Source organism: Drosophila persimilis, unplaced genomic scaffold (assembly GCF_003286085.1).
Source record: "Drosophila persimilis strain 14011-0111.01,24,50 unplaced genomic scaffold, DperRS2 tig00000000-arrow-pilon, whole genome shotgun sequence".
NCBI classification, from domain to species: Eukaryota; Metazoa; Arthropoda; class Insecta; order Diptera; family Drosophilidae; genus Drosophila; species Drosophila persimilis.
The window spans coordinates 3,391,778-3,413,950 of NW_020825288.1; the positions used below are offsets into that span (position 1 = coordinate 3,391,778).

Below are 22,173 nucleotides of genomic sequence, written 5' to 3' on the forward strand. Positions count from 1 at the left end.
GGATTTTAATTCAATTACAATCGCCTGTGGGTGTGGAAATTTATCGCTCCATTGCCAGAAAATGTTCCACAATTTGTATGCGCAAGTATTTGCCGAAAATGAGTTTTCCGTTCAACAAAGCCTCATCAAAGGATATATGTAGGAAAAAACTTTCACTTGTGCCACTTGGTGGCACCCAAAAAAAGTGTCAAGCGACGAGCATGAAATTAAACTTTTTTTGGAAATGAAAACAATCGATAAAAAAGATGAACATCAACAACAAGCCAAATATTTTGAAAACATGGGTATTTTGGGTCATGGCTTATAAAAGGATTTTCAAGTGGTGGCAGGGGAGAATCTGTCACAAAAGTTGGTCTTTGAATGAAGTTCTGCTGTTGACGATAGCTCGACCTCAGGTGCTTGGAATCTGGAATCTTGTGGCTCTCGGATCTTCCGTAGCATCAGTAGTTCTAAGGCACGTTCTCCATTGATTTTTCTCTGATTTCTGTATGTATTTGCTGATAACCTCAGGCTTCACACTCCCCCGAAAAATTTCAGGCAAACATTTTCACAACGGAAATCGATGTTTGAAAGTTGCCAACAACTTCCTATCGCTGTTTGGAAACATGGTAACCCTTGCCACCTTTTTGGAGAGGTTCTCGGAAGGGAAGCCAATCAGGCCTTGACACAGACTCGACTTTGACTTCATTTTCCTGCCTCTCCAACTGCCACACCTGCCGCAGGCACTACACGCTTTCCCTTTTCCCTTCTCCTGCCACTGGCTAAGGCTCGAGTTGCTCTTTCCTTGAGGAAGTGTTCGCGTGTGGCTCCACAATTTGGGTTAGGGTCAAAGCGATAACACTGAACAAGTCAGAGGATACGACGACGGCACGCGTCAAAGGGTAAAGGCCGTAAAGCTGTCGTTGCGGCCCATTCAGGCAGAAGTATGCCAGCGCCAGCGAAAAAAAACCAGCAGCAGCAGCAGAAACAACAAAAACAGGGGACCGGGCCCTGGCCCGGGCACCAGCAAGACTGCGTGCTAAAAATTGTACCACTGTAAATTTATTGCGGAATTTTTATACACGATAAAACAATTTGTTATTAGCATGGCCACCAGGCAAATCTGCGATAGGAGACGGCACCCGGTTTTGATGTCAAAGGTGACCCTCAACCCTTTTGTTCGACGAGAATTTGCTTAATGAAATGTGAAATCCCATTGAAAAGGCGGCCCAAAGTTAAATGCTCGACTACTCACTCCAATTCCTCATCATCGTCCTGCTGAATGGCGGTTGGTGCTCCTCCTGCTGGTGGAATCTGCTGCTGTTGCTGCTGTTGTTGCTGCTGCTGCTGTTGCTGTTGCTGCTTATCGCCGCCGGCAATGTTGTTTTCGTAGAAGACATCATCCTCCTTGGACTCGTCGTCGTCGCCCAGGCTCAGGCTCTTGTCCTCGTCGTCGCTCTCTTCGTTGGCCTGGACATTGGTTGGGGCATTGTTGCTGGTGCTGCTATCGTTGCTGTTGTCCTCATCATCATTGGTGAGGTCCTCGGCGTCCTGGCTGTCCTGGTTATCCTGCTGATTGACGCGCCGCTTGGCCTCCTCCTCCAAGTACTTGGCCTTGGTGATTATCTCATCCCTGGAGAAGGTTGGATTGAGGTTTGGGTTTTGGGGTTAGCTTCGGTGTAAGTTTCAGTTTCCCTTTAATTAGGCCATCAAGCTTAACAACAGCCATAATGGAAGCCCCCCTGCCCGATCCCACTTACCGGTTCTTGTGCAGCTCCTTCTTCGACACGCACACGGCGCTGTACTCGTCCTCCAGCAGGCAAATCTCACGCTTCTTGCAGTTCAGCGGTCGGCAAAGGTCACCTGCAGGCAGAGGAGTGTTTCAATTTAATTTATTAATTCACTCCGTGCCATCGCCGGAGAGAGGCCCCAAGCCCTGTAGCCGGCCATAACTGCGATAACACATTGCCGGCCATTTGTCCTTGGCTTTTCTGAAAACTTAATTGGCCGTAGCCGTAGCCCCCCAGGCGAAATCCAATGAAGTGTGGACCACCAGGACCTGGCTTACTTACTTGAGGGATCATGGATCCAGCGCTTGTGTTCGCCCAAATTCTTGTTCTGCGTGTTTTTGTTAATCTGTGAATATGAAACAGGAGAGAAAGAGAGAGTGAGTGAGTGAGTGAAAGAGTGAGATAAGGGAGAGAGTAAAAACAACCATAAATTGCTTTTGAAATATTTGCTAGTTTAATTTTGTTATTTAAATGCATAAAAAATGCAAAACTCACATAAGCCAAACTGACGTCTGTCAGAAATTCGCACACATTCAGGGACTACACACCCATATATCCATATATCAACCAAACAGAACCCATTCAGACGCAGTGAGGTGTATATCATGCTCGCACACCCGGCGTATGCGTAATGGCAGTCCATATACCAGGACAAGGACCAGGACCAGCACCAGGAATCGGCCCGAGGACAATGTGTAGCATTTGCATTGCCAGTGTCGGGGAAGGGGAGTGCGAATGAAAGTAGAAAGGCAAACATTGCTCTTTCATAGCAGTCAGTGGGAGAGAGGGAGTGTGAAGGGGGGAGCTGGAGTCATGCTCATATGTAGGTGTTTCTAATGATGATCAATAGTTTATCTGTTGTGGCAGCAAATGGAGCTGAAAGTGGGTCTAACAGATAGCTACTAGAGAGGGCTCTTTAGAGTTTCACTTCAGAAATTTCATATTTCTGATTGCGAGGATGAGAGTATGGTCTGCTTCAGCTTCAAAAAATCAGAAATATTTAATGACTTTCGAAATTTGTGAAGGGGTCTTGTGACTATCTATGAAATGTAGGTCAGTATTTTAAATAATTTTGATATCATTTCAAGCATATGTATAATGAAGTCGCCAAGAATATTCCACTTCATTTTGCAGAAGGATATATTCGCTTTATATACATATAACGTATATATATATATATATATATAACATACTCTGCGAGAACATATGCAAATATGATTGTGAACAAAATATATGGCATACGCTTGCGTTGCTTAGTTATGCGACACTCTCTCGGCGGAGGAGATTTATTTTAATTTAATTCAATTCAATTCAGCACGCAGCTTAAGCACATACACTGCAGTACACATACATATGGATATACCTATATATACACCCTGTCCCTGTCCGTGTCCCTGTCCCTGTCCCTGTCCCATACAAGGTCCCCATACGCTGGTGGGTATTGTCAGGCCAACCGAAATGTTATTAAGTGCAATGGTGCGTATGCATAATATTTAACTTGTCTATACAATTTATGACACACTAACAGCAGCTGCAACAACAGCAACATCCGGCAACAGCCGCAAACAACAACTGCGTCAGCTGCAACAATAAGCTGCTGCTGCTGCTGCTTCTGCTGCTGCTGCTGCCGCCACGCCCACAGTTGCCATAGTTAAAAAGGGGTGAAATATTGTGCAAAAAAAATGGAAATAAGTAAAAATATATATATAAATTTTCAGCCGTCAGCCACCCACATTGACTTGACAGTTTTGCAAATGGCGGAGCGCCTGAAAGACTGCATTGAAATTGTTATACTCTAACAGAGGGCATTGTGATTAGAAAGCACTTCCGACTAACGTTTAATCTTTAATCTTTTGCAAAGTGAATCCTCTGCAATGCTCTTATCCCAGATCCTATTACTATAATTATTTGCTAAAGTCGGAATTATCAAAATGTTTAAGGGTATATGCTCCATCGGTATCGGTAAATGGCGCCTTCTATTCCTGTGTCTCTTATTTTTACTGCTGCTGCACTACCTACTATAGTGGTTCTGTTGCTTTTGCTGCTGCTGATATTGCAATCGCTGATGTCAGTTGGCTTAATGAAAACGACAGGAACAGCAGAACAGTTGGAGCGGCAGCTGAAAGCTTCGAGCCCGGTTTGGGTTTGGGATTGGGGGTAGTGCGACAATACGGAACCTGGCTACAAATGGCAACTGCCTCTGCCTGTGGAACCCTCTCGCTGGCACCCAACCACAGGGCCACACGGACATACAACAGCTCAAGTGCGAAGTGGCAATTTCAGGGCACACAGCCAGGCGGGCAGCCAGGCACCCAGGCAGGCCTCCAACTCCGCCTCCGGCCTGCAATGTCTGTAATGCAATAAACTCGTCCAGGACGTGGACGCAGGCAATTTGCATGCGTTAAAACGCAATTTGTGCCCGTTTCCTGGCCGCGGTCACCGCCCCACACTCTGATCCATCCGGCTCCGAGCAAGCACTGGACCCACTGCATATCCCTTTGAGACTCTCCATCGGATCCAGGAGAGGCTCTGGTATCTCCTATATCTTTAATGCTCTCCCTGCAGCCAACAGGCGCTTCTCCCACTGTGCGTGAGTGTGTCAGAGATGCGTGTGTGGCTCTGTGGCTCTGCGGCTGGGGCCGTTGATTGGCTTGGTCGCGAATCTGAGTGGGATGCGTCTGTGGTGCTCCATTTTGTTGGCTTTAATTGCGATGCGTTTGCTGCGGTGATGGCGGTGCTGCTGCTGGTGCTGGCAGTGGCTATGCGATTGACCTTATTGCGGTTTTAAGGTGGCACCCACGCGTGATAAACTTGCACGTGGCTGTACTGGGCTAATGGGCAAATGGAGCCCAGCCCGGTGACATGGCAAGTCCGTGGTGTGACTCGTTTACGTGTTTAAAATGTGCCCCATCATCGGGAGCAGTAAAATTGGGTCACAGCTGCTGCTGCCATTCCGGGGGGTCCGTGGAGTCCGTGGGGTCCATGGGGACGTGCCACAACCGCCCAAAATGCAACAAAAGCGTGCGGACAATACTGCAACTTGAGCCAGCACTTAGCTCCCGCTGCCACAGCCTCCAACTCAAACGCTGCTTCTGCCTCTGCCTCTCCTCAATTCGCACTTTCTTGCAACTTCTTCTGCAGCTTGTTGGCCAAAGTTTGCCAGCCGTTTAACCTCTTTTGCCAGATTTCTGACTGCTTAAGTGGCTGAGCTTATTAAAGCCCATTTAATTGGGGTTCTCTAGCGGCGCCTTCCGAGTGCCCCCCCAGGTCTTCCAGCAAAACTTGACCCTAATTCGGTTGCACTGGGGAGTAGTGCATGCACCCTCCAGGCACCCATCCCATCTCCCAGTCAGCCTCTGAGGGTTTCATTTTTCCAGCTCCGGGCAAATACTTTCCGCGGCTTGCTAGGCCAAAGATAAAAGCGGCCATTGTTGCTGGAGCCATTCTTGTTGCCGCTGTAACGTTGCGACGTTGCAGCTGCACCATTGTGACACGCCCCGTGCCACTGCTCCTCGCCTCCGTCGTCGCAGTGTGGCAATCTGTCAAGCTTTAAATTGAATTTACGACTTTGTTTTCGTTGCGGGTTTATTTCATTTTCCTTTGTTTTCGCCCGAGCTTTTCTTGCTCTGCAATTCTTAGCAATTTTCTTTATTGTTTTCTTTATTTTCCACAGTTTTGTGGTAGCTTGGCCATCCATCCACAGAGGGAGAGGGCGGGGGCGTGAGCGGGGGCGGTGGAGCTGTCAATTTTGGGTTGCATTATGTAAATGTAATTTGTAAGTCGGTTCAGTTGAATATCTAGAGAAATGGAAATCGATAGCTCCCACTGAAGGCTTAAGCTCCTTATCTATGCGCACCCAAAGCCTTTGTGCTCCATTTGGGTACCACTCGAGCATTAATTCGCTCGGAATCGATGGCCTGCCATACAGTTTCCATACCCTGCTCTGCCCAATAACTCATTGCCACATGCAATCAGCGGAATCCAGGAGGGAAGGGGCAGAAGGGAAAAAGAAAATAGAAAAGAATTCGCATTAAATCGACAGTTTCCTGTTCTGTTCCCCCCAGAAATGTTCCATCTCCTGCATAATGCCCGTACATTTGTGGCAGTATAAATTTTGGGGGAAATGAAATTGGGCGTTGTTCGCTCGTTCGGTTTCGAAATTGCTGTAAAGCTGTAAATTATTCAGCGGACATCAAATGACTGGCAATGATGCGGTTGCACACTGCCACCTCCTCCGTTCCCGTGCCCCATCCCGTTTCCTGCTGTGCAATCAAATCAAATATGAGCGCCGGGCTGCCACAAACGACGCGGCGTTGCAACCGTCCGAGTTGATGCCGGCCAGGTCAGCGGTATGATGATGATTGTTGCAAGAGCATTATTATTTTTCGGCAATTAGAGCGAAAGAGATCGATGGAACGGGCATCTACTGGCATTGATATGCTAAATGCGACCGACCCGCCTCTTCTGTGGCCAGTGGAATGACCAACTGACTCTGGATGCGCCTCCTGAATTATGCACTCCACTTGAAAAATGCATTAGCCGTGGCAGATGGGTTGGCATTTATGTACAGATACCCCGTCCATACGATATGCATGTCCTGTCCCCAATCCACAATTCACAATCCACAAGCCGCCGAGGTTATCATCTATTCTATGCTGAGCCACGAGGCAGGCACAAGGGGCAGGGGCAGGGGACACATAAATTGCACATTTTCGTGCACACAAAATGGTAAATCAATTTCTATTACTATCACGGGCCACGCCAGACAGCACCAGCACCAGCAGCAGGGCCATCGCCATCGCCAAATGGATAGCTCTAAGCCGGTTGTCCGGGCCCTGGCCTGGCACATTTCCGGGCCCCAGCAGGAAGCCCCAGCATGAGGCCAGGACCGGGATGTCCTGGGACAGGGCGCAGCGTGCAAATCCATCAATATAACTTACATTTGACTTGGGGATTGGAACTGGGATTGGGCTTTCGTTTCGGCTTCCTGCTGATGCTAAACTTTTCGAGTGTCCAAAGCCAAGTGGCAAACGAGAAGAGGACATTCGGGCAGGAAATTGCAGTCTTCAAGCCGCTCCAAGGTGCCGGGATAAATGGCAAATGTGTCAGAAGATGTCAATGCAAACATGGCTCGAAAGCCCTCATCCCCACCGCCATTCCCATTCCCATTCCCATCCTGACACGACGCCTGTCTGATGGAAAAGTTAATTGCTCCCATTCCGCGCCACCAGCCACCTGGCTCTATTAGTTATGGCCGCAGTTGGAGACTCATTAAAAGAGCTGTCGGGGACGCTGTCACATGCATAAATTACACAATAATCTCATTTTAATGGTTAATTAAATTACCATAACGTTCGGCTGTCAAATCTGATGGTTGACATTGCCGATTCGTGTGGAGTGTGCAGCCTGGGGCTTGGTGGCACGGTGGCACCGTGAAATGGTGGCGGTGTTGCCGCTGGTGGCGAGTGATTCGTTAAAATGGAAAATTGCAAAATTGCCGGACAAATATTTGTGTCAGAGGCAGTAAAAAAAATACATTATATGACTCCTACATTAAATAAAACATGGCGTGTCCGTGCCCCGGCACCCCCTCCCCCGGACAATAAACAAGCAACACGGCAATGGCCGCCCCCCCATGGAACGTGCCCCGTGTGTTCAGAGTGTTCAGTGCACCATGCTTCGTGCCACGTATCGCCCCGTTTGGCCCCCACCTCAGCCCAGGCCTAGTTGCCTTGTGTGGGCGTGTCACTGGGGCGTTATGTTTATGCATCATAAATGCATTTTGCGGTGGCTGCATCTAAGAGGCAGAGAGGTCGAAGGGTAACCGCATTGCAGTCATAAAACATTTGCAACACCAGCGACTACAAAACGGAGAAAATTGCAACAAATTGCAACTATAGCATCAGGAAAAACGAGAACAACTGCCGCAGCAGCAACAGCAGGAGGGACAACAGAGGCCACTGAAATGTGCTTACCTATGTGGAAGAGATACACGGAATCCGCCAGATACATTGTTGCACTTCGCATTTATTAGCCTGTGCGGAAGAGCGAACAGGCGCCACAGAGAGAGTGAGAGAAAGAGAGATACTCTAAAAAGCCGCATCCAGGGCGAATCCAAATCCCCAGAGAAAAGTGTTGTGGGTAGTAGTTACCATCCGATTGTGGCGATTTTTTATGTGTGTTTGCATTTGGCCACCGGAAATACAGAAACACAGACTATCTATGTCTCTGTGTCTGTGTCTCTCTTCCTGTGTGGTATCTGTGTCTGGGTGTGTGTGTGCGAGTGTGTGCGGGAGGCAGAGATTGGAACAAGTTTATTACAAATCTGGACACATAAACACTGTGGCAGGTGGCAAGATGTAGCCGGGATAAAGGTGGAAAGCTCTTCGCCAGTCAGATGCAAAGGGGATTCAGATTCAGATGCTGTCTGGCTAGGGCTGGCTGGGGCTGGGGCTGGGGTGGATGTGAAGCCAACCACCAGACTGCATGTATTACTGAAAATCGATTATAAGGACTACAGCTGAATGCCTTGCGCTCGGGTCATTAATCAGTCAAGCATTACTTGGCCAGAAATAGGAACTGGCTGTCGCTGTGGCTGTCGTTGTCTGTGCTATTGTTCGTGCCACTCCCACTGCCCTTGTAATGGCTAATGGCGGGGCATTTAAAAGCTTTCAGCTCCGCATCCACATGCAATGAGCAATGTGGCACGGCCACGCCACAGAAGCTACAGATACAGCACTGAGTGGAGCGTTAAATGCTCACTCGCCCAAATCCTTAATAATCGGGCCACACCCATTCATTCGGACAGCAGGCAGTGGGCAGCGGGCAGCGGGCAGCAGTGCCATGCCACGAATGGGGTAGCGTGCTGTGCATTCTCACCGATTGAATAGTTCAATCAATTAGTTAATTGCAGTTCTGGTCAAACGGAGTGCACTGCACAAATCGGGGCACTTACCAGCGGTCATTAGGAGCAGGGCGGGGCCCGGCGAGGCGAGCTCGGAGCGGATGTCTGGCGAAGAGATTGCCAGGAAGGAGCTGGCCAGTTGTCGAGTTTGTCCAGTTTGCCAGGAAACCAGATAGCTGGAAATGAGACTGGCACTGCTCAGCAGAGAATTGCCATTGGAATTGCTACGATCCTCATGGCTGACTCCTGATGGCTGCCACACGTGTGGCTGGTTCGCCCTCTCTTTTAGGGGGACAATTAAAAACACTTTAGCTTTGGCAGGACGCTGCAAACAGAGACTCACTCTCCACAGACTGTCGCAGACAACATCAAGGGAAAGTGCAAAAGTGAGTGGAGGACGGAAACTGTATCCACCCAGCACCCACGGCGCCACCCCACAATAAAAGCAGGCAAAAAATTGTCGCGCCAAACACACAAAACTCAAATGAAGTAGCGGAAAATGAAGTTTTTCCGAGTTACATCAGGAACCGCCAGGCAGCAGTGCTACGGCCGTGCCAGAGCAAACAAAAACTTTGCAAATTGCAACTCATCGTTCACAGAAGCAAGGGGGCATGGGTAGAACGGTGGGAACGCTGGGAACGGGGGGTAGGTTGGGGGCAGGCTGGGGCGGGTGCTTCTTCGCTGTTAATAGAAAATAAAAGCAAAGCGAAAATCATGTTTTATTTTCTGTGCTCTCTCTCACTCGCTGGTCTCTCCTTTCATTACAAGCCATTCAGACGCCACACCCGCACCCGCACCCCCATCCTACCGACTGTCGCCTATCGCCCATCGCCTGCTCCCTGTCAGCCATTACAACCCTGCAAATATGGCGGCGGCTGCACCCGGAAGTCGGCTGTTGCTTGACTCTCTCCCTCTGTTCTTTCCTTCTGCTCTCTCTCTCTCTCTCTCTGCCTGTCGATGCTAACTGATGAGAAATGGCAGGCAATAATGCCTTTAGCTATGCTCCATCTGCATTTATCATAACTTTTGTGTTTTATTTGCTTTGATGGCGTTGCGTAGCCCCCAAGGCTGTTTGTTTGTGTTCCGGATCTGGTAAGGCTCCATCTCCAGCTCCCAGCTCCAGCTACTGCTCCTCGTTTAATCTCTGTGGCTCTGTAATTGCCAAGTGAGATGGTTCCATTCTTACTGTTTGCCCTCTTTATGTGTCATGTCGCGCATTGGTTTCGCATTCAAGGAAGTTCTACAGCTTGTTGCTGTCGTTTAAGATGCTGTTAAATGACACGTTTTCAACCAAAGGCCATATTACTGCCTGTATGTGTTGTGTCATTCGGAATGGGTTCCCTCTTTCATTCATTTTATAATAATGTAGGTTGCCTTTGTCACATATCTTTCATACCCGGTAAGAGAATTTTCATTACAGCTTCCACCGAGGGGTGCACCCACTCAAAATCATGACATACTTTCGCATAACCTATGGGTTTTGAGTGAAAATATTTGGTATTGCCATGCAGAGGCAGTTGTGGAATTATTTACCTAGTTTTGTCAGGCTCTAGCTGGGGCTCTTCACAAACCAATAACCAATTTCGAATGTCATTTAATTTGGTCTGTCAAAGATAGTTTTGCCATGTACACATATGAATTGCAATGAATATTTGATTTGCTTTATTGCTTTATTGCATCAGGCCATGGCAAGCTGCATAATTGAACGATGAAAGCATACTCGTATCATGGCCATAGCAAACAGGAGTCAAAAGAATTGAATTATGTAAATTTGATGTGTATATCCGGCGGTAATGTTCAAACAAAAGGATTTGTTTATCATGAACGTTCATCAAGCGATTAATGTCATTAAATTCAATTATAGTTGTGGATTACGATTACGGGAGTTCTACAGTACCCTAAACTACTCGTACTCGTATGTTCAAGGCCAGCTCTGAGTATTGGTTCCAATTTGCAGTCCCCTTGGCAGTGCTTTCAGTGCTCTCGAGTGCTCCACATTTTGATGGCAGTTGCAAAAACTTTTTGAATACAAATCTCTTCAAGCACTGTCATCATAGTTTGCTTTCTGCACGCACCAAAGCAGCGCAGAGCCGTGTGCACACCATCCATACGCACTGTTGGCCAGCCAGCTCTGTTTGTATATCGATGTCGGCCGTGAGTGCAGTTTGGCAGAGTGCTCGCCGAGAGCTCAGCGCTTTTTTGCAGACACACTCCAGCGAGGCCCAAACGAAACGTACTTAATGCGTCGACACACAGCCATAAAAACACATCAAATTGAAGCTCTTTGAGCGAGGCAAACGCATGCCTCCCGGATTGTCCTTGAGCCTCTGGCCGCCTCTATTTCTATGCTGTCATAGTTTGTCCAGGGTTCTGGTTCTGATTTCGGGTGCGTGCCAGTACAACAAGCATGAAAAGGGAATACGGAAAAAGGTAATACCCGCACGCCGCAGGAGCTGGAGCAGGAATGGTGCGGGCAGGAATGGTAAGCCGGGCTCAGCTGATTTTATCTGAGTTTCCTCTTGGGGGAATCGCCACATTTGGCTCCCTAATGTGCCCATAACGGATTAGGGTGGCTCCAATCTCTGTCCATCGCCAGTTCGAGTGGGGAGATACTACACAGCTGCGGGGCTCAATCTGAATCCACGTAGAGTAAACGCAAACAGTTGCCTGCGATGCTCGGATAATTGTTACAATATACAAAATTTTCATTTACTTTATTTGCCCGGCGACAACATGTCAGCACAGCAAACAGCCACGCCCACGCCCACATTCACATCCACAGCTTTAGTTGAACAACAGGGGAAGAATGCTGGCGTCGGGTAACGAATTATTGGATACCCTTGCAGATCCATTGCTTCGGATCCAATCTCCAATAGCAACTATTAGAGAAATGATTTAGCTCTTCGCATATTTAATTATGGCCGTATCATCTGTTGTTGCAGCCGATCAAGCCCCTGATACACCCTCCAAGGGTACAAAAACCCACATATGTACATGTACATATGTATTTAGGAGGACTGTATGTTTATAGTTGTGTTTGCCTGTGTACAAGTGTACATATGTATAGCTGCCAGGATATATCCAAATGTTGTGTTTGTATGTCATTTAAAATGCAGACATGTGTAGCTGACACACTTGCTGTTTGTATGGGTGTTGCTGCTGCTGTTACTCATATTGCTCCGGGTTCTGGCTCTGGGTCTGGTGCGGGTTCTCTGGCCTGCCATTAAAATCCCAGCAACATTGTTAATGAACTTTTAATGACTTTTTTGCGAGTACACATACTAAAACAATATCAGCTTTGGGACCCTGTGCTGTGTGCATGCAATACAAATTTCAGAGCTTCAGCTTTCATTTCGTGCCACTTTTTTCTGTTGCATGTTGTTTTTCTGTTTGGGTGTACTGGCGGCACGGTTCTTGTTGAGCGGCCATAGAAACAAGCGTGAAATCTAAATCTAAAACAAACTTTTGACACACAGGGATGACGACCGTATGGGCGTCACATTGCAGCTGCTGCAGCTGCTCTTGTTGCACCAACAACTGTGGCAACAGCACCGGCAACAACAGCAGCAACTGCATAAATATGCGAAATTTGAAGTGCCTGCAACTTGTTTACATGCCCGACAGTTGAGGCGAGATGTTTACGGGTGTGTGCCTTGCATCCAGATTAACAAATCAACTGGAATTGGAATCCGATTGCAGGCGATTCATCAGTAATCAGAGGACCTGGCTGCGGGCCAAACGGAGGCAACAGCAATCGAGTTAAGTCCCGAGCGGAGTTCCTGTGATTCAAAGGAAATCAATCAGCTCCCAGCAGAGAAAACTAAGCCAATAAACCTTAAGCCCAGATTTGGCATAGAGCGAGAGTCTTTGGCTATTGAATTATTTAAGTCAAAGCTGCTCTGCGTAGCCCAACGCTCAATTTAGTTCGACAAACGCAAAGTACTTGTACAACAACCAAAACCCACACAGTTTATGTACATATGTCTATCTGCAAGTCATATGCACATAAAAAATAGATTATCAACTAAAATGTAAGCCCAGACTTCTGATAAAACGAGGTAAACCACATCGAAACGGAACGAATAGAGCAGATAAGCGTTTGACTTTCAATTTCCCCACACTCGTTTTCTGATATTTAAACGCGCGCTCCCCACCACGGCCCCACAGTCACGATCTAGTGTTGAGAAGGTGCGTGTTTTCCCCACAGGAACAGCTGATCCGATCGCATGTTTGGACAAACAATTAGTGCTATTATTAACTTCTTATCTCTCCGATCCGTTTAGTTGAGTTCGAAATGAGTGCCGCACAGTGGGAAAACAATGAGGAAATCAAAATATTCCGCGAGTATCTTCGCATACCAACGGTGCATCCGAATGTGGATTACAGTAAGTATTTATCTATACGGCGACGCGATAAGACCTTTCTCCCGTGATCTTTATGACCTTGCCGTAAACCGTATCTGCTATTTATAGCCGCCTGTGTGGAATTTTTGAAGCGCCAAGCTGCCGGCCTGAGCCTGCCCGTGGATGTCGTATATCCCGTGAACGAGAAGAATCCCGTGGTGGTCATGAAATGGGAGGGTACTCAGCCGGAGCTCCCTTCGATCATCCTGAATTCGCACACGGATGTGGTGCCCGTCTTCCCGGAGAAGTGGACCCATGAACCCTTCAGCGCCGATCTGGATGCAGAGGGACGCATATTCGCACGGGGCTCTCAGGACATGAAGTGCGTGGGCACCCAGTACCTCGGTGCCATTCGCGCCCTCAAGGCCAGCGGCTATAAGCCCAAGCGAACCATTTACCTCACCTACGTGCCGGATGAGGAGGTTGGCGGTCACTTGGGCATGCGGGAACTGGTGAAGGGCGACTACTTTAAGAGTCTGAACGTGGGCTTCAGCTTTGACGAAGGCATCTCCAGCGAAGATGAGACCTATGCCGTCTACTACGCGGAGCGCACACTATGGCGTGAGTATATGAATCGATAGTCGGTATTTCTATGACTCCCCTACTCCCCACAGATCTCAGATTTAAGATCAGTGGCACTGCTGGACATGGATCGCTCCTGCTGCCGAACACCGCTGGCGAGAAACTTAACTATGTGGTGAACAAGTTGATGGAGTTCCGCAAATCACAGCTCCAACGGCTCGCTGAAGACAAATCTCTTGAAATCGGGGATGTGACCACTGTTAATCTGACCCAGCTGAGGGGAGGCGTCCAAAGCAACGTTGTGCCGCCGCTGTTGGAGGTAGTGTTTGACATTCGCATTGCCATCACTGTGGACATCGCAGCCCTAGAGAAGCAGATTCGCGACTGGTGCGAGGAGGCCGGTGGCGGCATTGAGCTGGAGTTTGAGATGAAGAACCCCTTTGTGGAGCCAACGAAGATTGATTCCTCAAATCCCTTCTGGGTGGCCTTTAAGCAGTCCCTTGACGACCTGTAAGAATTGCCGACACTAGGCCTCAGGTGTAACTCTAGTCTGCTTTTCTGTATTTCTTTCAGGGGCCTCAAAACCCGCGTTCGCGTCTTCCCGGGTGCCACCGACAGTCGCTATGTTCGCTATGCTGGAATCCCTGCCCTCGGCTTCTCGCCCATCAACAACACTCCGTTGCTCCTGCACGATCACGATGAATTCCTGCGAGCGGATACCTATCTGCATGGCATTGAAGTGTACAAGAAACTGATTCCCGCTGTGGCCGATTCCTAGATTCCCAGATGGTCCCCCATAACCTAAAGAGAAGTTTAAAGCATTTAATAGCTACTATAGGCATTTTTGTATTGCTATCAGTTCCTTTGTGAAACAATATTTTTTAATCTGTGGTCAGAATTGTTCTGTATGATAATAAATATCTGAAAACCCTAAGATAAAATGTGCAAAATGTCTTTTAGAATCCTTTTGAATTCCCGAAACGGTCCCCATCCAAATGAGATGAAAATGGAGACTTTCTGAAAATCGAATCAAAATCAACGCTGTTATTTCGATATTTTTAATGGAACAGCTGATCCGAGCCTTATCTTATCGCAGTCTTATCAGCTGTTAAAATGTCAGCGGCTGATAAGAGCTTAAATCCAAAGAAAACTGAGAATTAAAAGAAAGCAATTGTCATTCATCGCAGATCACTGCACATTATAGCACCGAGAGATTATCCTAAACATGAGCGTGAAGCAGTGGGAGAACGACGAGGAGATAAAGATTTTTCGCGAATATTTACGTATTCCAAGCGTGCAGCCCGATGTGGATTATAGTAAGGCTTTACTTGACGACTCAACACCACTCGCTCCCACTCCTTGTTGATTTGCAGGCGCTTGCGTGGAGTTCCTAAAACGTCAGGCGAACAGCCTGAATCTGCCAGTAGATGTGGTTCATCCTGCGCTTCCAACGAAGCCTGCGGTGATCATTAAGTGGTTGGGGAAGCAGCCGGAACTCCCTTCGATCATCTTGAACTCGCACATGGACGTGGTTCCCGTGTTTCCCGAGAAGTGGACTCATGACCCCTTCAGTGCACTCATGGATAACGAAGGTAGGATCTATGCGCGCGGCTCGCAGGACATGAAGTCCGTGGGAACTCAATATCTGGGTGCCATTCGCGCCCTCAAAGCCAGCGGCTACCAGCCCAAGCGAACTGTGTACCTCACATATGTACCAGACGAGGAAATTGGCGGAGACCTGGGCATGCGAGAGCTGGTGAAAGGCGACTACTTCAAGAGCATGAGCGTGGGCTTTAGCCTGGACGAGGGCATCTCAAGCGAGGATGAGACCTACTCGGTTTTTTATGCGGAGCGCACTCTGTGGTGTGAGTATATCAGAGACTAAACCATACTCCTAATTGCCTCATTAATCATTCCTTTGGCAGATCTTAGATTAAAGTTCAGTGGCACTGCTGGACATGGATCCCTGCTGCTGCCCCATACGGCTGGCGAAAAGTTTAATTACGTTTTGAACAAGATGATGGAGTTCCGCAAATCGCAGGCCCAACGACTGGCTGAAGACTCATCCCTTGATAGTGGCGATGTGACTGCCGTAAACCTTACTCAACTGAGGGGAGGCGTCCAAAGCAATGTCGTCCCTCCGCTGCTGGAGGCAGTCTTTGACATTCGCATCGCCCTCTCCGTCGACGTGGGTGCCTTTGAGAAGCAGATACGCGACTGGTGCCAGGAGGCCGGTGGCGGCATTGAACTAGACTTCGAGATGAAGTGTCCATATGTGGAGCCAACAAAGCTAGATGCCTCGAATCCCTTCTGGCTGCCCTTCAAGGAGGCCCTCGAACAGCTGTGGGTATTGATGTATAGCTGTGAGAGTCATTCTTTTCATTGTTTTTATTTCCGACAGTGGTCTCAAAGCCCGCTTCAGGGTCTTTCCTGCTGGAACTGATAGTTTCTTTATCCGAGAGGCACGAATCCCTGCCTTCGGCTTCTCGCCCATCAACAACACGCCCGTGCTGCTGCACAATCACGATGAATATCTGCGAGCGGATACCTATTTGCGTGGTATTGAGGTGTACAAGAAACTTATTCCAGCTGTGGCCGATGTCTAGGATATTTCATGATAAAGTTTATCCGTATTCGAAGAGGCAATTTGTCGTTTTATTCTTATTATTACAATTTTGTATGGGTGCCACAGCTGCATCTCAATTGGTAGACTCTGAAGCAAGAGTTTTGTTATCCGCAATCTGTTATCGCGGTTTTTGTAGTCGAGAGTTGATACAGTAAAGATAATCACAACCACAGCCCCATTTCACTATCTCTAAGAAACCGCAGCAATAGAGGATGATGGGCTTTATAAAAATACGCAGCGGCGCGTCGAAACAGACACATTCGGCGTTGAACAGTGACAGAGTTCGCTTCAAGAACATACCCTCAAAATGAGTTTGAAAAAATGGGAGAATGACGAGGAAATTAAAATATTCCGGGAATATTTAAGAATTCCAACCGTACAGCCAGATGTGGATTATAGTAAGGGTTCAATCGCTGATCTAATAAATCCTTATTCAATCCTCGATAACTTTCAGCCGCTTGTGTGGAGTTCCTTAAGCGTCAGGCGAGCAGCCTGAATCTGCCAGTGGATGTGGTGTATCCTGCGCTTCCATCGAAGCCTGTGGTGATCATAAAGTGGGAAGGCAGCCAGCCGGAACTCCCCTCGATCATCCTGAACTCCCACACGGATGTGGTCCCGGTGTTTCCTGACAAGTGGACTCACGAGCCATTCAGCGCCGACATAGATGCCGAGGGTCGGATCTACGCCCGAGGTACGCAGGACATGAAGTGCGTTGGCACCCAGTATCTTGGTGCCATTCGATCCCTGAAGGCCAGCGGATTCCAACCCAAGCGGACTCTGTACGTGTCCTTTGTGCCAGATGAGGAGATCGGTGGCAAGTTGGGAATGGCCGAGCTGGTAAAGACCGAGTACTTCGCGAAGATGAATGTGGGCTTCAGCCTGGATGAGGGCGCTACGAGCGAGACGGACACATATCATTTGTTTTATGCCGAACGTTTGCGATGGGGTGAGTACTAATTTTACCGTTCGTACACCTTTTGGACTAGATTTTACGCCCATTCATAGGATTCAAATTGAAATTCAACGGAACTTCTGGACACGGTTCCCTCTTGCTGCCAAACACCGCGGGAGTGAAGCTCAACTATGTCCTGAATAAGCTGACAGAGTATCGCAGCTCGCAGGAAGAGCTTCTGGCAAAGGACCCGACCCTGAGCAAAGGTGATGTCACCACCGTGAATCTCACTCAGCTGAGCGGCGGAGTTCAGAGCAATGTGGTTCCCCCGTTCTTCGAGGCGGTCTTCGATCTTCGATTGGCCGTCACTGTGGACGTGGTGGCCTTCGAGAAGCAGTTACGCGACTGGTGCAAAGAGGCTGGAGACGGCGTGGAATTGGAGTTCATCATACAGGAGCCGTACGTGGCACCCACGAAGCTAGACGGATCGAACCCTTTCTGGGTTGCCTTCAAGGCAGCTTCCGATGAACTGTATGTATCGGTTGAGCATTTTCCATGAATTTAGAATATCCCTTTCTTTTATTTAAAAGTGGATTAAAGGTCCATCCCATCGTCTGCCCGGGTGCCACCGATAGCCGCTACATTCGCCAGAAAGGAGTCCCGGCCATTGGGTTCTCACCCATCAAAAACACCACTCTAAGGATCCACGATAATGATGAGTTTCTGCATGCGGATATATACTTGAGTGGCATCGAAGTATACAAGAAAATCATTCCAAATCTATCTAATGCCTAGAACATATTGCTGATACCAAGTGCAAGCCTCTTTTGTAATAAAGATTGATCTTTAAATAAAGATTCGCTGAACAGATTAAGTTGTTGTAAGCTCATAATAGGATTATAGAACTGTTAGGGTATGAGGAATTTATATTTGTCTATATCATTTCTTTCGGTTGCCCATTCATGATGATCTTTTTGATTAGATAGCCGAATACCATAAAGCGAGTATGCAGTTAAGATATGCAAAATCCAGACGAATATTTGAGCAACTAATCTACGTTGATTGTTCGTTAAACGTCCAAGAATTTTTGTCGGTATCGTCTGAGTTTTTAGTACATGAGACACACCCCCTCCTGCCACTTTCTCGACACGTTCTCAAGCTGATGTCTACCTTGAAGCCGTTAAGATGTACAGAAGACTCCTGCCTGTCCTGGTCAGTGCAGCCGGGACATGCACATAGCGCATACGCCCTGATGTTCACGACAGAGTGCTGTCATCGATTTGACAGCCTCATATGTGCGACAGGACTGCAAAGTGGACCAGACAAGTGGGAGAGAATTTTGTCAGTTAGTCAAACAAAATAAATTTTAAGACCACCTCACCTGGCGGTGGGCGGGGAGTGGAGTGGAGAGGATGGGGATGGTGCTATGGGTGGCAAGCACTTGCACGTCACTCACTGCAAATTGTCGGCTGGGCAGCACTTTGGAATGTCTGACATGTGAGTGGTGCCAAGGGCAATAAATTATGCTGGGCCGCAGAATGAATAATGGCCATGTGCACTCTAACCCTCCCGTAGAAGCCACATTCCCATCCCATCACATTCCATCCTATACCATTTTCCGTGTTGGTTGCAACTGTGACCCGTGCGTGCCGATTAGACATGTTAATGCATGTGTCAGGACAATGAAATATGTATTGATGGGAGCCAGGAGAGAGATCTCTGGGAGTATGTGTGTGTGTGTGAGTGTGTGGTGTGTGGCCAGGAATTATGACAATTTATCAGGCGAATGTCGTTGGCTTCAATTACGTTTTGAAGTGGGTCTGAGAGTGGTTCTGGGGCAGTGTGACTGTCTACTGCTGGCTGCATTTCAAATGCTTTCCACACAATTAACACTGACCATTAGTGGCGGAGGATCTCACCGCCCGTTTGGCATAATGAGTGTAGTCCAGCCCTTTAACGCTCTCGTTACGGCTGCCAACTTAATGCATATCATTTTTAGTTTTAATGAGCTGTTGGCGGCAGTTGGCAGTTCCCTCTGTCCGTCTCTTTCTCTCTCTCTCGTGCGCTTGCTCGCCTGCCCTCTCTTTCACGCCGTGTGTCTGCTCCTGGCAAAAGTGCACTTAATGCAGCAAGTTTTTGCAGCCCACCTGCCACGAACCCACTTGAACGCAAGTTCTGGTCGTTTTTCCTTCGCTTCCTTGGAGCTTTCTGCTTTGCATTTTAAATTTCCCCACGCCTGTAGGTACCTGTGTGTGTGTGTGTGTGCATGCGTATGCGTGAGGGATGTGGAAAAGTTTGGCAACTTTTACATTTCAATTTTAATTTCTTTGCCCTAGACTCGATCCAAACTTTAAGCTTCGGCTGCACATGCCCCAAGAACCTGAGCAAATTTTTAATGGCCCACTCCCACTAATTAGGGCCTGACGAAAAGTTTCTGCGTCTTCTTTAACAGTTTCTTCCAGCTACCAGCTCTAGCAGTTGCCATCGTTCTATACTTCTGCCTGTTGTTGCCCCATAAGCGTGCTACGCCATTTGCATTTGGCTGGCATAAGGATCCTTTATTGCCAATTGCCTAGTCCCGGCCCCGTCCGACCAGTTTATGACGAATAAAACCCAACAATCAAAATGAAAAAACTCGCTTGTAATTAAATTCAATTTACTTGTGACTGGTCCGGCTCAGTCAGTGTCTTGGGGAAACATTATGGCCATGCAATTAAAATCCAAGATTAAACGAGCTTAGGCTTGTGTCTGTATCTGGTTTCGGGACAACAAAGTGGTTTTATGGTAGCTTCATACGCCTTGTTGTCTTGATGTCCACACAGCTGCACAGTGGGCCAGACAGGTGACCGGTGAACGTGAACCGCTTTGGGGATATTCAATTTTAAATGGCAATGGCTTTCTAGGATGTATTCAAGCTTGGTTAACATCCCATAGATCAAAGTCGAGCTCTCATTTCACACACACACACAGAGCACTCCCATGGTGGCAGGGATTGGAATGGGGCTTCCTGTCTGAGGGATAATAAACGTAAGTTGCAGCCACGATAGCAGCTGACTGAAAAGTGTCATTAAGGCGTAAGCACGCCTCCCCACACGCACACACACACAGAAACCACACTGACACACGCTTAATAAAGTCAATTGAAGTCTCTCTCTTCGCCATTGCCGCCAGGGCGCTTATGTGTGCGGCAAATAATTTATTTTGTCATTAAGTTTAACGCCGAGAGAGCCAGCCGCCCCCATTCGTCTAAGCCATGGCAACAAAAAACGAATGGCGAAAAAGGGGAGAGAGAGCGGGGAAACTAATTAACTTGTTTAGCGCCAAAGCTGCACAGTTTCCACGCTTCCAGCTTCAGCTTAAGCGTTGCTCCCGCCAAACTAATGAGCTTCTGTCGGGGGAGGGGCAGAGAGAGGCAGAGGCAGAGGCAGCGCTCGTGTGTGGTGGCTGCTGGGGCGACATTAAGAGCGCCCAGAGAGCGACCGAGACCCAGACCCAGACCCAGAATTCTTCTAGAAACTTTTGCCTGATTAAGCCCTTGTGGTTAGGGGTAGGCGTTGGGGGTCCAGGATCTGGTTTTGGTGCTGATTTTGCTTCTGCTTCTTCAGTGGAAAACTTGATTGCATACTCTCAGGCGCAACATGAGAAAGCGCCGGAAATGGCATTGCCGTCAAGAAAAAAAATGGCTACGAGGAATAGGAATAGAAATAGGAATACACTTTCAAAGGCAGTGAAAACTTTCGTTTCTCTCTCTGCATCAAAGCGTCGTCGCGACTTGGCGTCGTCTGCCTGCCCTGCGATTGCAATTTCATTTCCGTCTTTGCCTTTTTATTTCCTTCTTTTCATTTTATGCATACACTCGCAGTCGCAGTCGCCGTTCCGTTTATTTTTGTGCAATAAGTATTTTCCGCTACTTCTTCTTGTGTTTTGGCTTCTGTTTTTGCTTTGTTTTGGCTCTGGCTCTGACTTTTGCACAGATACGGCGAAATTCTTGCATAAACTTCGGGATCCAGCCAAATGGCAGATAGCAGCAGCCAGAAAATGCAGCAGACATCTAATTGAAACTGAGTGGAAAGCGCGTTGCGGGCGGGGCAGCACCAGCGAGGAGGAGCAGTGGCGGTAACAAAGTGCAACAGGAAGTGGAAGCAGCAATTGAATTTGCCACTAAAATGCAGACTCCAGTTCAAATACAAATTTAATTTTCTTTTCCGGAGTGCAGTCCATAGAAGTGGCGTGGGGTGGGGGGAGAGTGGAGAGTGGGGAGCACAGCCATGTGCGCATAGATATTTATTTGAAAATGCCTTTGGAGTTGTGCCGTCAGCCAACAGAAAAGCCAATCAACTGTGATTCTTTGGACTTGTCAAACTTTGGACTTGTTTTCCACTTGAGTGTCAGTGTCTGTGTATGTGTGTCTGTCTGTGTGCTGCTCGGCACTTCTAAGGCCAGATCTGTTTTCACAAGTTAAACGCCTAATTGCTGCTCGAAAGAAAAACTTTGGCACTTTTCTCCCATTCTGGCAGGCATCATTTTTGGTTGCTCCCCTCCGCTTACATTGTTTGCCGAAGCCCAAGGGCCATCTATTCCATCATTGGTTTGTGCCGTTGGCAAGCACTGCGTACGAGTAGCTACGAGTCGTATACGCAATATTATTTTTACAACTGTCAGCGCAAAAACTTTACAGGACCCATGGAGACGGGACCCAACTCCAGGGCAACTTTCGCTTCGACTCGGCATTAACTTTCGCTGACAATTTGTCAGAGGGTTTTCGGTGCTTTTTTGACTATTTCACAAGGATTCATCGCTGACTCGGCAGCCGAAGAGACAATTTTCTGAATTTGATAACCGCCGGAAAAACTTTAGCTCAGCTTTTAGTTTTTTAAGAACATAATATACAACTTGGTCTCGATTTTGTGCCACCACCACCCGCTCCGCCCAACTAATTGCATAATTTGTATGCAGGATTTTGCGGCTGGCTGCAATTCCTTCGGCCCGCACACGCCCCCATTATAGTGGGAAAAGTTTTATATGTTCTCGTCCTTAGGCGACGTTGCGTTTTTGGC

At 47.9% G+C, this 22,173-nt stretch overlaps 4 protein-coding genes across 7 annotated transcripts in view; 3 read left to right on the forward strand and 1 right to left on the reverse strand.

The window, feature by feature from the left end:
- The window catches only part of LOC6595152 (proteoglycan Cow), a 40,048-nt gene that overhangs the window by 10,102 nt on the left and 7,773 nt on the right, over positions 1-22,173 (reverse strand). For all 4 annotated transcript variants that reach the window (XM_026984477.1, XM_026984475.1, XM_002020106.1 and 1 more), the window contains exons 2-4: positions 2,052-2,115; positions 1,740-1,842; positions 1,235-1,612 (exon numbers count right to left, since the gene is read on the reverse strand). In XM_026984477.1, coding sequence (XP_026840278.1) covers positions 1,235-1,612; positions 1,740-1,842; positions 2,052-2,115 — 545 coding nt within the window. The remainder of the gene's footprint in view (positions 1-1,234; positions 1,613-1,739; positions 1,843-2,051; positions 2,116-22,173) is intronic.
- LOC6595083 (aminoacylase-1) lies at positions 12,953-14,539 on the forward strand. The gene is made up of 4 exons (XM_002020109.2): positions 12,953-13,058; positions 13,146-13,637; positions 13,691-14,108; positions 14,172-14,539. Exons 1-4 carry the CDS (start codon positions 12,968-12,970, stop codon positions 14,374-14,376), a joined length of 1,206 nt encoding a protein of 401 aa, XP_002020145.1. The 5' UTR covers positions 12,953-12,967; the 3' UTR covers positions 14,377-14,539.
- LOC6595082 (aminoacylase-1) lies at positions 14,779-16,240 on the forward strand. The gene is made up of 4 exons (XM_002020108.2): positions 14,779-14,914; positions 14,972-15,463; positions 15,524-15,941; positions 16,000-16,240. Exons 1-4 carry the CDS (start codon positions 14,824-14,826, stop codon positions 16,202-16,204), a joined length of 1,206 nt encoding a protein of 401 aa, XP_002020144.1. The 5' UTR covers positions 14,779-14,823; the 3' UTR covers positions 16,205-16,240.
- Positions 16,502-17,990, forward strand: LOC6595081 (aminoacylase-1). Its single transcript, XM_002020107.2, has 4 exons — positions 16,502-16,622; positions 16,679-17,170; positions 17,230-17,647; positions 17,707-17,990. The coding sequence occupies exons 1-4, from the start codon at positions 16,532-16,534 to the stop codon at positions 17,909-17,911; spliced, it is 1,206 nt and encodes a 401-aa protein (XP_002020143.1). The 5' UTR covers positions 16,502-16,531; the 3' UTR covers positions 17,912-17,990.